At 37.6% G+C, this 14,977-nt stretch overlaps 1 protein-coding gene across 1 annotated transcript in view; it reads left to right on the top strand.

Moving 5' to 3' along the window:
- Nucleotides 1-14,977, top strand: part of lrp1bb (low density lipoprotein receptor-related protein 1Bb) — a 308,255-nt gene that overhangs the window by 254,301 nt on the left and 38,977 nt on the right. Inside the window, exons 53-63 of the mRNA XM_084421996.1 lie at nucleotides 182-304; nucleotides 1,360-1,500; nucleotides 1,913-2,100; nucleotides 3,961-4,144; nucleotides 4,267-4,352; nucleotides 8,237-8,359; nucleotides 11,561-11,742; nucleotides 11,952-12,151; nucleotides 12,471-12,659; nucleotides 12,953-13,101; nucleotides 13,217-13,310. Of these exons, the coding sequence (XP_084278122.1) occupies nucleotides 182-304; nucleotides 1,360-1,500; nucleotides 1,913-2,100; nucleotides 3,961-4,144; nucleotides 4,267-4,352; nucleotides 8,237-8,359; nucleotides 11,561-11,742; nucleotides 11,952-12,151; nucleotides 12,471-12,659; nucleotides 12,953-13,101; nucleotides 13,217-13,310 (1,659 nt within the window). The remainder of the gene's footprint in view (nucleotides 1-181; nucleotides 305-1,359; nucleotides 1,501-1,912; nucleotides 2,101-3,960; nucleotides 4,145-4,266; nucleotides 4,353-8,236; nucleotides 8,360-11,560; nucleotides 11,743-11,951; nucleotides 12,152-12,470; nucleotides 12,660-12,952; nucleotides 13,102-13,216; nucleotides 13,311-14,977) is intronic.

The following is a 14,977-nucleotide window of genomic DNA, read 5'->3' as shown; positions in this document are numbered from 1 at the left end:
AACTCAATGACATCCATTGAATAAGATATGCTTCACCACAGGCACTTCATTAGTGATGCGTTTTGTGTAACATGTTAAGAGTCCAAGCTATGGTAGAGAAGGGTTATGACTAGTACCCCAAGGTGAATAAAAGTCTTAGTGAGCATTAATTAAGCTCAAGGTTCTGATGTTTACCCCGCAGCTCCGAATAACACATGTGATGAGAATTCCTTCAGATGCCTTAACAAAGGCTGCATTCCAAAACGCTTCGTTTGTGACCATGACAACGACTGTGGAGATGGTTCGGATGAATCGGTTGAATGTGGTGAGCATCTTTCTGAATTCACACATCTGTCTGATAAGCAGAGCTGTCATTGAGAAATAATTTTGTTCCACATCTATGTCTTTGGTCACTATAGTTACCTGCTTTTCCCTAAAGGAATTTGTGAAAGCGACTTTTATTTATACAGTAAATTGAATAGCATTGAAATAGTAAAGTGCAGTATTTTAATGGAAAAAATCAGGCACTTCTCAGTTAATTAAAGCTCTACAGTGAGCCTTAGGCTGCTCTGTGCTCATATTATTTGTACTATACATTCTTAATTAAGTGGAACAATTTCAAGAATAGTCAATATTACACTTCAATTATTGGGGTTTCTTAATTTTTTTTTTTTTGCGCTTAAAACTGAAACATCTGTGGGCTTTTTGATGGAGAACTTGGGCCCTGGTCTTCACAACATGAAAGCACAGCCTCTCCACAGGACATCATACATGTGCAAACGCCCTCATCATTTATTACACTAGAACTTATTGCACTGAGGTTAAAATATGAAATGGAAAGTCTGGGTAATTATTTATAACAAAAGGGATTCAAAGAGATCTTCATTTCTAGAAACTGTCGCCCAAGAAATCTGCAGATAATTTTACTAAAAAGTATCACACATTATACTTATTGTTTCATGTCCATCTTGCAAAGTTCACCCACAATCAGTCATAATTTACTAACCCTCAAGTTGTTTAATACCTGTTTTTTTGTTTTGTTTTGTTTTGTTTTTTTATAATGATGTATATGATATATGCTTATTTTTCACTGAAAACAAAAATTATTTATCAGAGTTTCTACAAAAGTGAATTATGTTTAAGACTGTAAATATTCACGTAGTCATTTGGATGTTCTTGAGTCAACCATTGTAAAAAGAGCAGCTTTGGCATTCCACTAAATATCTGTGTTTGTGTTTCCATAGAAGAAAAATGAATCACACTTTTTTTTCTAAATGAATGAATGCTGATTTTTTTTATTTTTGTGTGAGCTGTCCCTTTAAGATCTCTGTTTGGTCGCAGAGTGTGTCAGTGTGCTGACAGTCGTCACTCTTTCCGCAGTGTACCGCTCATGTGGGCCGGATGAGTTCCGCTGTGCTGATGGCCGATGCCTGCTCAGCGCCCAGTGGGAGTGTGATGGTTACCCAGACTGCCCTGACCACTCTGATGAGCTGCCCCTCAACCTCAAATGCCTGGCTGCCGGTAATGGTCCAACAGAGCCGTGCCTGAAATATGTTTGACTGATGGATGTGGGGCTTACTGAACATCTGAGGGAACACAAGTGGCCAAGGAACATCATAGATAAAAGCAGGGGGCTGAAGTGGATAACTTTGACCTGTGGGGATGGCATGTTTTCAGATGAGCATACCAAGCATTTAAAAGAAAAAAAGGCCTTGCACTTACTGGCAGTTGCAGAAAGCTAGAAATATCATTTGACTTTTGTTGGATTGCAACTTTGATGCCCTCTAGCTTTGCAGAGTTAAAGCCATTCAATCATTAGTTTTTTCCAAAAGCATTTTTATATTTTCAGTTTGGGTTTCAACACCAGTCTGTATTGCGTTGTACTTTTCCTTAATTTGTTTTCTTTGTTTTCACTTTCCTCCTTTATTTCTAGAGAGCTTATGCAACAGTTCCTTTTTCATGTGCTCAAATGGCCGCTGTATATCTGAGAAGAGTTTATGTGACCTGAAAGATGACTGTGGCGATCACTCAGATGAGAAAAACTGCAATGTCAATGAATGTCTCAACCGCCGTGTCAGCGGATGCACGCAGGATTGTCTAGACTTACCAGTGGGATACAAGGTTGGTCAATAATATCTTTATGTATTGTACAATTGTTCAAGATTTGCTACTTTAATGTCCACAATCATCTTGTTTTGGTGGTGGGCACTGGTGGCACATTATCACTGAAGTAGTCATTAATAAGTTGAGCAAAATGATCCATGTCAATTGCTCCGACAAGATTCACTGACCGCAGTGCATTTAAAGCGTTAGCCAGCGACTGAGCACTCTTACTAAGGAAAGGTACTGCTCTCAGAAAACGTTCAAATAAAGATGTTTAATTGCTATTTGGAGCATTTTGATTGCTACTTGAGAGCTTAATGAACACATTTTTGTGAAAACCTCAAATTCGACCAAAATGGACACATTTCACTTGTTTTGCCTGCAGCACGTTCCGACTCATTTTGCCAGAACGGGTCACATATTTAAGCTTCATGTGTCCCTCAAGGCTGACTTTTTTTTCCCCAGAGCTTTTCGCAGGACTTAGTCAAGCAAAGCTTGCCTCCCTAATCAATTATGAAACATTCACAAGTTAATGTCTTTCCAAATATAACATCTGTATTTATAACTAAAAATACATTTTTAGAAGCTTAAAAAATGATAGAAAAAAAAACTTTTTTTGATGCAGAGCATTTAATTCCATTTGCAATTCCATATAATTGACCGGCAGCATCAATTATATTATTTCAGTTATTTATTTATTATTTGTTTGTTTGTTTGTTTGTTTGTTTGTACATGTTTATTCTATTAAAAGTATGTTTATGCATAAGTAAAACAATTATATTTGTATAGTATTATGTGTTCTGAAGAAATACATGTGTGTATTCTTTGTAAGGTAAATCAATTGCATACAGTATTATTAAGTGTTCTGAAGAAATACACGTCTGTATTTATTGTGCACAGATATGTTATATGAAAAGGACAAAAAGATATTTAAAATCTTTGACTATTTTTCATTGTGAGACAGAGTTGCCATATTGCAAATAATAGCAAGTTTCTATACTTCCTTTTTTCTGTTTTAAAGATGTGGCAGTTCTTTTCAATCTTGGCTTATTTTATGTGACTTCAAGTTTTGCAAGTATGTAACTGTGATGAATTGATTTGCAGAAGCTGCTGTGTTTTTGTTTCTGCAACAGCTTTTCACTGAATTACTTGGGCAAACATTCAAAGAACAAAGAAAAAAAGCTATAGGAACGATTTGTCCCAGTTTTGTTTCATTGGTACTTAATTGGCATACTCAGATCAAGTTTAAACAAAGACTTGTTCCTTCGGGAGCTGTCTAGAGGCATGCCTGAAGGAGGACGATTTATGAGCTAATTCTCTCTAGATACAGACACTTCTGCTGTGTTACTGATGGGCAAACTATAGGTGTCAGGAGTGTCCTGTGATCATCAAAGGTGTTTGCAGGCAGTGTCATTTCCAACCAGGCACCTTCAAAATCAATAAACACATCACTGAAACTAGGTTCTGTAGTTGAGTCAAAACCTGTAGGTAAAGAGTCTGACCTCATTCACTGTGGTAGAAATGAAGGGATCATAGGGAAACCATTGAGGTTACAGACTGAGCAAAAAAAGCATCAGTCATTAAATCCAGCTACAATGATTTGGAAAATGCATTTGTTAATCATTATTATCAGTAAAATGCCAGCAGTGTTTTTGTTTTGTTTTTATAGTACAACTTTTAAACTAAATTGTTTGGAACGACATGCAAATGACCTCAAATGGTAACACAATTTTCATTTTTGTGGGTTTTCCTATAAGTTTGTAAAATGGTAATGGCACTGAAACAAAGTGGAATTTTTCCAGCAGAGAGGTGTCTTTTTGATTAATGGCAATTTCAGAATCAAAACTCAAGTGTAATTTTTTTCACCAATGTGTGTAGTGTAAGTGCTGGCCAGGATTTCACCTAAAGAATGATGGGAGAACATGTGTTGACGTTGACGAATGCTCCACCACCCTACCCTGCAGTCAGAACTGCACCAACACTTACGGTTCCTTTAAGTGTCTGTGTGTAGATGGCTATGAAGCTTCCAGAAAAGACCCCAACAGCTGCAAGTCTCTTTCAGGTAAGAATCATTTAGTGAATTCCCCCCAGAATGTGTTTCAACTGAACTTGATGATTTCGGGCTTTGTTAACTTGACAATTGTCCGGCTCCATTGCATCAACTCACCTTTATATTTCTCACAGCTGAAGAACCTTTTCTTATACTTGCTGATCTTCATGAAATCAGAAAATTAAGTGTTGATGGATCCAATTACACTCTCCTGAAACAGGTAAAGCTCTACGTCAACTGTTTTTTTCTAATTGCATAACTCCCATTTATTGTTTATTTTCATATCACATCATATCACACCTTATTGAAAGGTTACCCATTTAATCTGCCCAACCGAAACTGCTGTACTGCTACATGAAATTGTTACTGGACTTCAGAGACCAGATCATAAGATAGAACTGCTGTGTTTGTAAAAGCCTAATGGAGGACCAATTAAGCTGTGGTGACACAGCTGGGATAACAACACAGTGTTATTGTCTCCTATGCCATTTGAAAACACTAATTGAAGTCATTAACTAGTCTCTTGGCTTGGTGGAACGTCACATGAAATAATTAAAAACACTCCATTGTTGATCTTGAAAGTGAGAAGTACGTTTACCTTTTACATTTAATATCAGTTTTTATATCAGCCAGGCCAACTGATTTATATTTTGCCATTTTGAGATTGTAATATTACATAGTATAAAATTGTTGACAGGTCAATGATTAATAAACAATTTCTGTTCTTAAAATGTTTAATGAGTTTTGATTACATATTATATAAACTAAATATAATCCTGTATATTTCTATATTCTATATATCTATATTACTCAAACTTGCATCATTACAAAATTTGATTTGGTAAATCGACCTTCCTTGGGCTTACAACACACGCAGAATTATCAGCAATTTTTTTTATTTCCAATTGCGCAGCCAATTCAGAATCCAAAATGAGAAAAAGAAAAAGTTCAAATACCTGTTACAAATAATCAAAAAGAAAACATAATTCTTTAATAATTCAAAATAAGTGCTATTTTTATTTGAGCAGTTTTCTCAATGTATTTTGCTGTCACTAAATAGTATTTTTTATACAGTATATCTGCATTATATTGATCATCAGCCTGTTCATTGGCTGTTGAAAAATGCATTAAAGGGATAGTTCACTTTGAAATTAAATTTTGGTATGGTTTAGCTTACCTCAAGGGCATCCAAGATGTAGGTGTCTTTTTTTCCGCAGTAGTTTCAATTTTGATATTTTTAGGTCAAACCGTTCTTGTCTGTCAGTCATTTAATGCAGGTCTATGGTCACTGTCTCAAAGAGCATGCACAGAGTCCAAATTAAAACAATTCCCCGTCGTCCAAATTAAACAATTCCCCATCGTAAGTACACATTGATGGCCTAAGACACGAAGCGAGCGGTTTGTGTGAGAAAACGAACAGTATTTATATCGTTTTTACCTCTTATACACCGCCACGTCCAAGTGATCTGAGGGCGCGCGCGCATCCTGGTGTGTGACGTGTACGCAGACTGGTGCATAGATATATACACTAGATGTCGCCTTAAAGACATTCGTTCCAATGAACTGCCGTAGACAAGGCGACATCTAGTGTATATATCTATGCACCAGTCTGCGTACACGTCAGATCAGATCACTTGGACGTGGCTGTGTATAAGAGGTAAAAACGATATAAATACTGTTCGTTTTCTCACACAAACCGCTCGTTTCGTGTCTTAGGCCATCAATGTGTACTTACGATGGGGAATTGTTTAATTTGGACGACGGGGAATTGTTTTAATTTGGACTCTGTGCATGCTCTTTGAGACAGTGACCATAGACCTGCATTATATGACTGACAGACAAGAACGGTTTGACCTAAAAATATCAAAATTGAAACTACTGAGGAAAAAAAGACACCTACATCTTGGATGCCCTTGAGGTAAGCTAAAACATACCAAAATTTAATTTCAAAGTGAACTATCCCTTTCAAAAAATCTGGAAATTCTGTCAAACAAAATCCATTAAATATCCTAGCCTTTGAGGTTCTACATCACGGGCAGTAATTTGTTTGCAGAGATGAACAGTTTTGGTTTTTTTTCTTTTGCATATTCAACAGTTTATCTGACACAACGTGTTTGGCACACATCATGAATGCTCTATGAAATGTAATTTTGACTTTATATGTAACTTCTGATTGGCCTGGTGTAGCAAGTGGTGTTTCCCTGTGCTGTTATCCACAGCTGGTGTCATTAGAGGCCTTTAGTCATTACTATCGAAATGATGATTCTTAGTGAAATGTGAGTTTCCTCAATTCTGCGCTCGTTACATTATTCATACCAATTGAGGCTGTCATCCAGGGGAATGTCTATAGGGCTCTCAGAAAACTCTTCCCTTTATTGAGTAGTCTCATCAGCAATCATTCAGTTTCATTTATTCCATTTTGTTTAATAAGAGTGAAGGGAGGAAAGCTTTTGCACTTAAAAATGAGTGAACCCTGTGGCCTCTTCCCTACAACGGAGGTCTTTGTTGACCTCATACTAGCATAGTGCATGATCTCGCTTGCTCCGTTGTAATGCTAGTTAGCTATTTATCGATCTGCCGTACAGTATCCATAATTAAACAATAGTTCAGTTTGAAGCATGACCCGTGTAGTAAGTGAGAGATAATATACAGTCGCCTGGTCTCTAGAAGCCCACTTTTATCACCCTGAATGGGTTCATTTTGCAATAATGACTCACTGACTGTACATTGTTCTGCTTATCATTTATCATCTTTCTTCTACATCATAGAAAGCACCCGGCCTGGCAACAAGACGAACACTGGCAACAATATTGCAATATTAATTTATAAATTATCAATATTAATTGCAATTCTAATATTGATAATCTACAGTTCATATTACTTTTTATATGGATTAGTTAACTGACACATTTGATTTCAGTTTAACATATTTTCCTCTTATACAGCTCTTTTATTATAATTTTTCTAAGAAATGAACACTTTTATCCAGCAAGGATATTAAATTGATCAAAAGTGACAAAGACTTTTACGTTGTTACGATATATTTCTATTTCAAATAAATGTTTTTCTTTTGTGTTTTCTGTTCATCAAAGAATTAGCACAACTGTCTTCAAGTTTGAAAATAATGACTGTTTCTTGTTGAAAAATCTGATAGGAAAAAAAATATTTTTAAAATATATTATACAGTTATTTAAAATTGTGCTAATAAATTACAGTATTGTTTTTACTGTATTTTCGATCGGATAAATGCCGCCTTGGTGAGTGCCGCATAAGCGACTGGAAAAAATAGTTTAATTTGGCCATTTTTTTATACAGTTTGAAACGAACCATTTTGGCAATATATATAGTTATAATTATAGATAATGTTTTCTCTATACCGGTATGGCCTTGCTATAAATACACCAGACCTATCTGACGTGTATGGATCTCTTATTTGTGTTTTCACTGATGTCACATGAAAACATAACTTGTTGTGGCCCTAAGTTAACACTGGCGGTTCTGGCCACAAGACTAAAGGTCTTTGTGGGTCTCACAGTGCTGATGATCTGAAGGGGGTATCAAAGCTTTTCTTCATCTGTCATCATGCCCGTCGCCCGATCTTAACAGCTGTGATGAAGTGGGCAAAGGAAGGGGGGGCTAGTGAGCGGTAGACTGAGTGACAGCAGCCTGACATGAACATGACAGTAACGAATGTACCGTCAGGATTCCCTCTGAAGACTCTCTTCCCTGGATTTTGAAGCCAGCATCCACGTGCATCCACAGCACACTGCGTCCTCTTCCAAAATCAATACGATGAAGAGACATCAAAAGAAATTCTCTGTATGTTTCGTGTCTGTAGTACATCCTTCCCAGGTCCTGTCGAGATAAGCGTACGCGGAAGTAGCTAATTAAGCCCTCCAGCTAATTGAAAAGCAGAACAAATGCAGAACATCTCATTCTTTTGTGTTCTGCTTAGTTGATCTATGCGTGCTGACTGCGGCCTTTACCCAGCTAATGCATCATGCTGACTGCGCTAACAGTCACATTTGTTGTGCAGTCCATCTCGTGTTGTTACTTAATCCACCTCTATTAATTCTATGCTGTGTTTCCTTCTGTCTCCTATAGGGCCTTAACAACATTATCAGCTTAGATTTTGACTACAAGAAGGAGTTCATTTACTGGATTGACTCCAGCAGACCCAGCGGCCGAAGGATAAACAGAATTCGCCTTAACGGCAGTGACCTCAAGGTACGTCTGATTTCTTATTTAATTATGGTGGGTCACCAAGGACTGAAAAGGTCTGGACTAACTGTTATACGGCATGTTAGCAACAGGGATGCGATGAAGAGGTCTAAAGTCAACTGTCTGAGTATTAGACATCTGTAGTCATACAGCCATAAATATAAATGCTCTTTTTAGCATTATTTGAGGGACTCATTAAGGTCACATGGTTAGCGCTTAGATGCACATCTCTGCCGTGTACCTGCTGAGCAACACTTTTCCCCATCTCATTAGCTTCATTGCAGGGGCCAAGAGCCTCATTTGGCTTCATTACACAGTGTTGCCCCCTCCTGATTTATCACCCCTGCTCAGCACAAGCTAAAGCCATTTGAAATTCATTAGCATTTGTGGGTGTAATCTTCAGAATTTTGGAAATAGAGACAATGCATGCTGGTACAATATGTTTAGATTAGGTAGGAGACCTTTACCCATCATTCGCTGGGGTTATAATGATGCGGCTCCTTTGCGGAAGAACAATGTAATTGATGATTTCATTAATACATTATTTAGTGGCATGGAGACGCTGTATTTTTTTTTTTCTCCCACTATATTGGATACTCATGACTAGAAACTGACTTTGACTTAATATAAAAGTGTCTATTCTAAACAATGTCTCAGGGAAATTGGAAACATTATGAAGGACTCTAGTCCCCCCACACAATCATTTTTCACCTTCCAGAAAGCGAATCAGGTTCATCAGCACATCAAGATTAAAAAACAGCTTCTACTCCAATGCCATAAGACTGTTTATTAACATTGTTACTTGATTCCTTCACACTACACACTCATTTAAACTAATCTCATCTCACATCGTTTACCGTAACCGTTAACGGCTTTTTACCATTCCTTGAGAATTCCTCCTATGTTGCTGCTGCATTTGAGTACTCGTGCTATTTAATAATTTCAAATTATTATATGCAAATATATACATTTATGTATTCACTTTTACATGCATCCTGCCTTTATGTGGCTGTGCATGGCTATGTCTGTGTAGTTTTTGCTTGCACTGCCTTTTTATTTTTGACATTGTATGTTCTTAGCTCTTCGAGAAGCTCCCCATACAGTATCCATAATTAAATCATTGCCTGTTCCTTCAGTTTGAAGCATGACCTGTGCAGTAAGTAAGAGATAATATGCAGTGTCCTGGACATTAGAAGCCACTTTTATCAACCTAAATGGGTTTATTTTGCAATAATGACTAGCTGACGATACATTATTCTGCTTATTATTTATCATCTTACTACTTCTAAGGACAAATTGTGTATTGTGTCATAGAAAAGAATCGGCCTACAACAAAGATATACCTTTTTGCGATATCTATTTATGCATATTTATTACCACATAATCAGCTTTTTTCAGACTTTGGATGCATTATTTTGCACAGTTGATAAATGGAAGCGAAGAGAAAGTTATAAGACAGCTGATAGCAAAAAAAATTGGAATGGGATCAATGCACCATGGGGTTGATTTCTCTAAATGATGAATAACTCTTGCACTGGAGCATGTTTGGCATGATGCCACAGGCAGTGCCTTTGGTGTGATTCAATAAGGGAATTTGTCTATTAATATGTAATGGGCCAAAGTTGACATGCTATTGTATATGGCCTTATTAGTAAGTATGCTGCACCACTACAATCAACTTTCAATTATTTAAGTGATCTGTTTTGGCTCTGTGAATGTGAATACTATATCTAAGTTTGTATTCTCCAATTAGGACACATGCCATAACTAAAACCCTTCAGTAATCTCTAAAAGGTGATTTTAGCTATCATGCGCACACACACACACACACAGGGTGAATTCAGGGTGATAGGGAACATTGAGATGACTTGGAAAAAATGTCCCAATCAACCTGAAATCACCCCTACATATATATCCCTTAAATGCATGAATGTTTCGCTAGTCATTTATATATTTGAGTATTTAGCAACACAAATCTATATCTAGCATGGATACATTATTTTATTATTTTGTAATTGTTATCAAAGTTGTCACAAATCAGTTTTTTTGCCTCATCATTATGGTGGAGTGTAGATTTATGTGGGAGAAAAAAGTAATTTAAAGTAGTTTAACAAAGCTGCAACATAACAAAATGTCATCATGGCATTCTGTGCATTCAGTGTTTATATATTCAAATGTTGACATTTTAAATGAGTTCGCGATCTTTCAAATCAGTGCTGGGCCAGATCACTAGAATAACAGAAGCTCTTTCTTTCCCACTCGGAATATTAATGTTTCCTCTCATCCTCATCTGGAGGCACTTTCCTGATTGGGGAAATGTTCCTCAATCACTGACATTTCAGAGAATTTTTCAAGCTCAGCTTTGCTGGAATTACTGCTGAAGGGGCGTTATTGTCATTTGGCATGGCAACATATGTCCTGTGAGATGACGATGGGAGAGAAGATCTCAAAGCATGTCATGTCTTGAAGTGACAGATTGCAAGAGTCACCATTTTGACAGTAAAGTTTGTTTCACAAGTATGCAATGGAATATTAGCATTAAACAGATAGAATAACTCATTAAAAGGAATAGTTTATTCAGAAATTAATATTCTGTCATTATTTATTCACCCTCATTCTAAACCCAAATGTCTTGCTTTCTTCTGTGGAAGATAGGACACAATAGGAGGATTTTGAAGAATGTTCTGGTCACTTGTTTCTATGCAATTACAATGAATGAAGACTGAGACTTTTGGGAACCAGATCATTCTGATTTAAGAATATAACATCCCATAAATAACACAAAAGTCATCATAAAAGTCAAATTCTTCTGATTTGCATCTTTTCAGTGAATCACTATCTAGATGGTCATAATTCATTCATGAATCAGATTGATCTGGTTCTTGAGTTCAACTCACTAACTCTAGACACATTTATGTTACTTACTCAAAGCTGACTTCAGAGAACTTAAAATATAGTGCATCAAATGGACTACTTTTAAGACACTTTTATGGTGATTTGCATCCTGTTTTGAAGCTTGAAATCATGATATTCCCTCTTCATTGTAATTGCATGAAAAGAGCAATGAGTCCTTGATTACTCAAAATCAAGACCTTTTTTCTTATTTACTTAACACCAACATTCCCGTAATCCTACTTGCTCATTACAGAGATATTATGTGATCAGATTATAGTGACTGATCTAAATAATACTTGTTTGCTTTATTAGATTGTTCACCGAACAGCTGTGCCAAGCGCATTGGCTGTCGACTGGATTGGAAAGAACTTGTACTGGTGTGACGTGGAGAGAAAGACACTGGAAGTGTCCAAATCAAACGGTTTATATCCCACCATCTTAGTGAGCTCTGGCCTGAAGAACCCCACGGACCTGGCTCTGGATGCTCAAACAGGGTACAAATGCTTCCTTTTCAAATTTGCACAATATCCTTTCTACTTTTCACCATCAGTCCAGGGAGACTTCATTTTGTCACGAGAGAAAGAATGAATGTATAGTCCCCCAGAACAATGGGAATAGCTATTCTCTGTTTAAAACAACTGTGATGAGATTGTGTCTCATGTTATATGAAGTTCATGGATGAGGGTCACTCTCTGTCCCTCAGGTATGTGTTCTGGATTGACTGCTGTGAAAACCCTCACGTCGGTCGAGTTGGCATGGACGGCCATGGCCAAAGCGTTATTGTGAACAAAGAGATCTACAGCCCCTCAGCTCTAACCATTGACTACACAAACAAGAGAATCTACTGGGCTGATGATAATCACATCCTTTTTGCCAACATGGACGGCTCTCAGAGGCACCGGGGTACAAAATGAGTCTTAAATTTGTTCATTTTCCATGTATTGGATTGCTACCATAACAAGGCAGAATTGGATAAAAGAAACTTCAATAAAGCCTTTTAACAGTATAATATTGCAAGACCACAATCTCCTGTGTATATACGCAATGCATATGCAAAAAGAAATAAAAGATATGTTATTATACTTTCGCAAAAGTTAAAATGTATATTTCACTTGAGAACAGTGAATTTGAGAGTTGTTGGATAATGAGTTTGATTAAATCACTTATATATGCAGTAATTCATCTTTAATGATGGTGCATGGTATGATGCTCTCTACCTCAGTACCTCATGACCACATCCAGGGTGTGATGGGGCTCACACTGTTCGAGGACTTCATTTATTGGACCGACGGGAAGTCCAAATCTCTCCGCCGAGCTCATAAGACCACCGGTGCTAATGCTGTCGAGCTCCTAAATTCATGGCAAGCCATTAAGTCTGTCATTGTCTACCACCCACTGCGCCAGCCTGAAGGTAGACACGGTTTCAAATAAATAGTATATTAATTTTATGCTTGGTTTGCCCAGAAATTAAAATGCTTTAATCATTATTTATTCACTCTTACACAGCTCTTGCCATTTACAAACATTTAAATCCTAGTTTAAATGTTGTTCTGGAATACTTGGAATGTTCCAAAATATTATATTATATTTATATTATATTAAGTTATATTATGGATTACTTTTGTACAATATGGCAAGAGCTGCGTAACTATTCCTTTAAAATGAACTATTCAGAAACAATGCATTTCTATCCCCTTTTTACAGTCCCCAAACACCAATGTCAAGTGGCCAATGGAGGTTGTAGTCACTTGTGTTTACTCTCTCCTGGTGGAGGTCACAAGTGTGCCTGCCCAACTAACTTCTACTTGGCCTCCGATAATAAGACATGCCTGTCCAACTGCACAGCCAGCCAGGTCTGTATGCAAAAATGGATGATTCCATGTCATTAGTTGGAACTGCAAGGATTGTTCCAGTTTGTGTAACCCATAACCAATTGACCTTTTTCGCTGTGTTGGACTTTTTTTGCAGTTCCGCTGTGGAACAGATGAGTGTATCCCCTTCTGGTGGAAATGCGATACAGTAGACGACTGCGGTGATGGGTCTGATGAGCCTGCGGATTGTCGTGAGTGCTCAGCTTCCAATGTTACCCAGCCTACAGTGTCTGCACTGTTATTTTTGTTTTGAACAGTCTGTAATATTCATGTGGTGTCAGAACGAGGGGTTTAAGAGCAATGCAAAAAGTGTGTGGGCCACATTATAAACCTCATCAGCCTCTCTTTACAAGTATGATTCTGTTTTATATAGCCTAGTTGCCATGGTTACACCCATATGAGACCAGCCTAAAAACTCACAACCCTAAAAAATATAAAAATGCAGGTTTTGGTCAGACAACTTTGTTTTTCTTCTGTTGTTCACGGTAGATAACTTCATGTAAGCTGCTCAGCGCTCTAACTTGGGTCATGAATATTAATTATATTATGTGATCTTGTGATTTGCTGAAAGGCAAAAGCTGGAAGATGAGCACAAGCCATGTTGGATTACAGTTTATCGCTTGCGTGTTTGTTCAAAACAACTGCTTGGCAGAGACTTCAGCTTAATCTTAAATTCAGCATGAAATAGTAATATTCACCTTATCTATTTTCTAAATGCATGCAATTTATCTTGTTGTGAACGATTCATCCATGTATATGCTTTTTCATTTATTTATTTACTCTTTTTACCTTTTTATTCAGATTTGTAGTCAGAATGTCATAATCTTTCGGTGAAACAACAGACTTCTCGATGGTGATGCATGCCGGACTTCTTTAATCATTTTGTTTGCATGTACCCCGCCCCTTTCTCACATTCAGATCTGCCTCCGTCCAAACAATAGAACCAAGAACCAATAGAACCCCCAACGCATTCTCATCCTAGGGCGTCATATACTGACGCTTTTGACATTTCGTCTACATCGAACGCACATGGCACCCTTTAGCGTCAATATGACACGCACAGAGCTTTGTTCAGTTATGGGTCGGTTTAGGTCTGGGGTAGGGTTAGGGTTAGACCGCTAGGAGGCGCCTTCTGGCCCATATCTATCTGCGTCTCATATTGACGCTAAAGGGTGCCATGTGCGTTCGATGTAGACGAAATGTCAAAAGCGTCAGTATATGACGCCTTGGGATGAGAATGGGCTGGAACCCCCGTCCAACTTTTTCTTTTCGATAATCCGTTTCACTCAGATGCATGATTATTGCTACTTCCGTTACATTGCAAGTACTAAAGTCTTTGTTTTTACACAGTTGACGACAGTATCACTATACAAAATGCAGTGGTTATTTTCCAAAACAAGAGAAGAAATTCTGTCATTTCTAAAACTGGCTTCCCCACCAGTTATAATGGCCTCTGATTGCACCACATGCCAGTGCTGTTATATACAGTATGTAGATGAACTAGTTCACAGCTTCACGCTAGACAGACCTTTAAGTTGCGGGAAAGGATGATCTTTTGTTCTTTCGTTTCATTTTCCCAGTGATCTTGTTTTTAGATTCACTTTGTGTCTTGGTGATTTACTCGAGCAGAACAAACAGAAAATGACAGGCTGCCGATGGCTGCTGTTAATAGGTGGAACCTCTGTTGTTCGATAAAGTGCAGGGGGCATTAAATACCGTAGAAGTGCTTTTAAAGAAATAATGGAATGTGGGTTGACCCGCCCATTTCAGGCAACCTCACGCAGCTCAGGTTTAAAACACATACCTATGCGCAAATTGCTTTGAATCCTCCGGAGTTCACTGTTAATCATCATTTTTG

Source organism: Rutilus rutilus (assembly GCF_951802725.1).
Source record: "Rutilus rutilus genome assembly, chromosome: 10".
In the NCBI taxonomy this organism is placed as follows: Eukaryota; Metazoa; Chordata; class Actinopteri; order Cypriniformes; family Leuciscidae; genus Rutilus; species Rutilus rutilus.
This window is presented reverse-complemented; position numbering and strand designations above follow the sequence as displayed.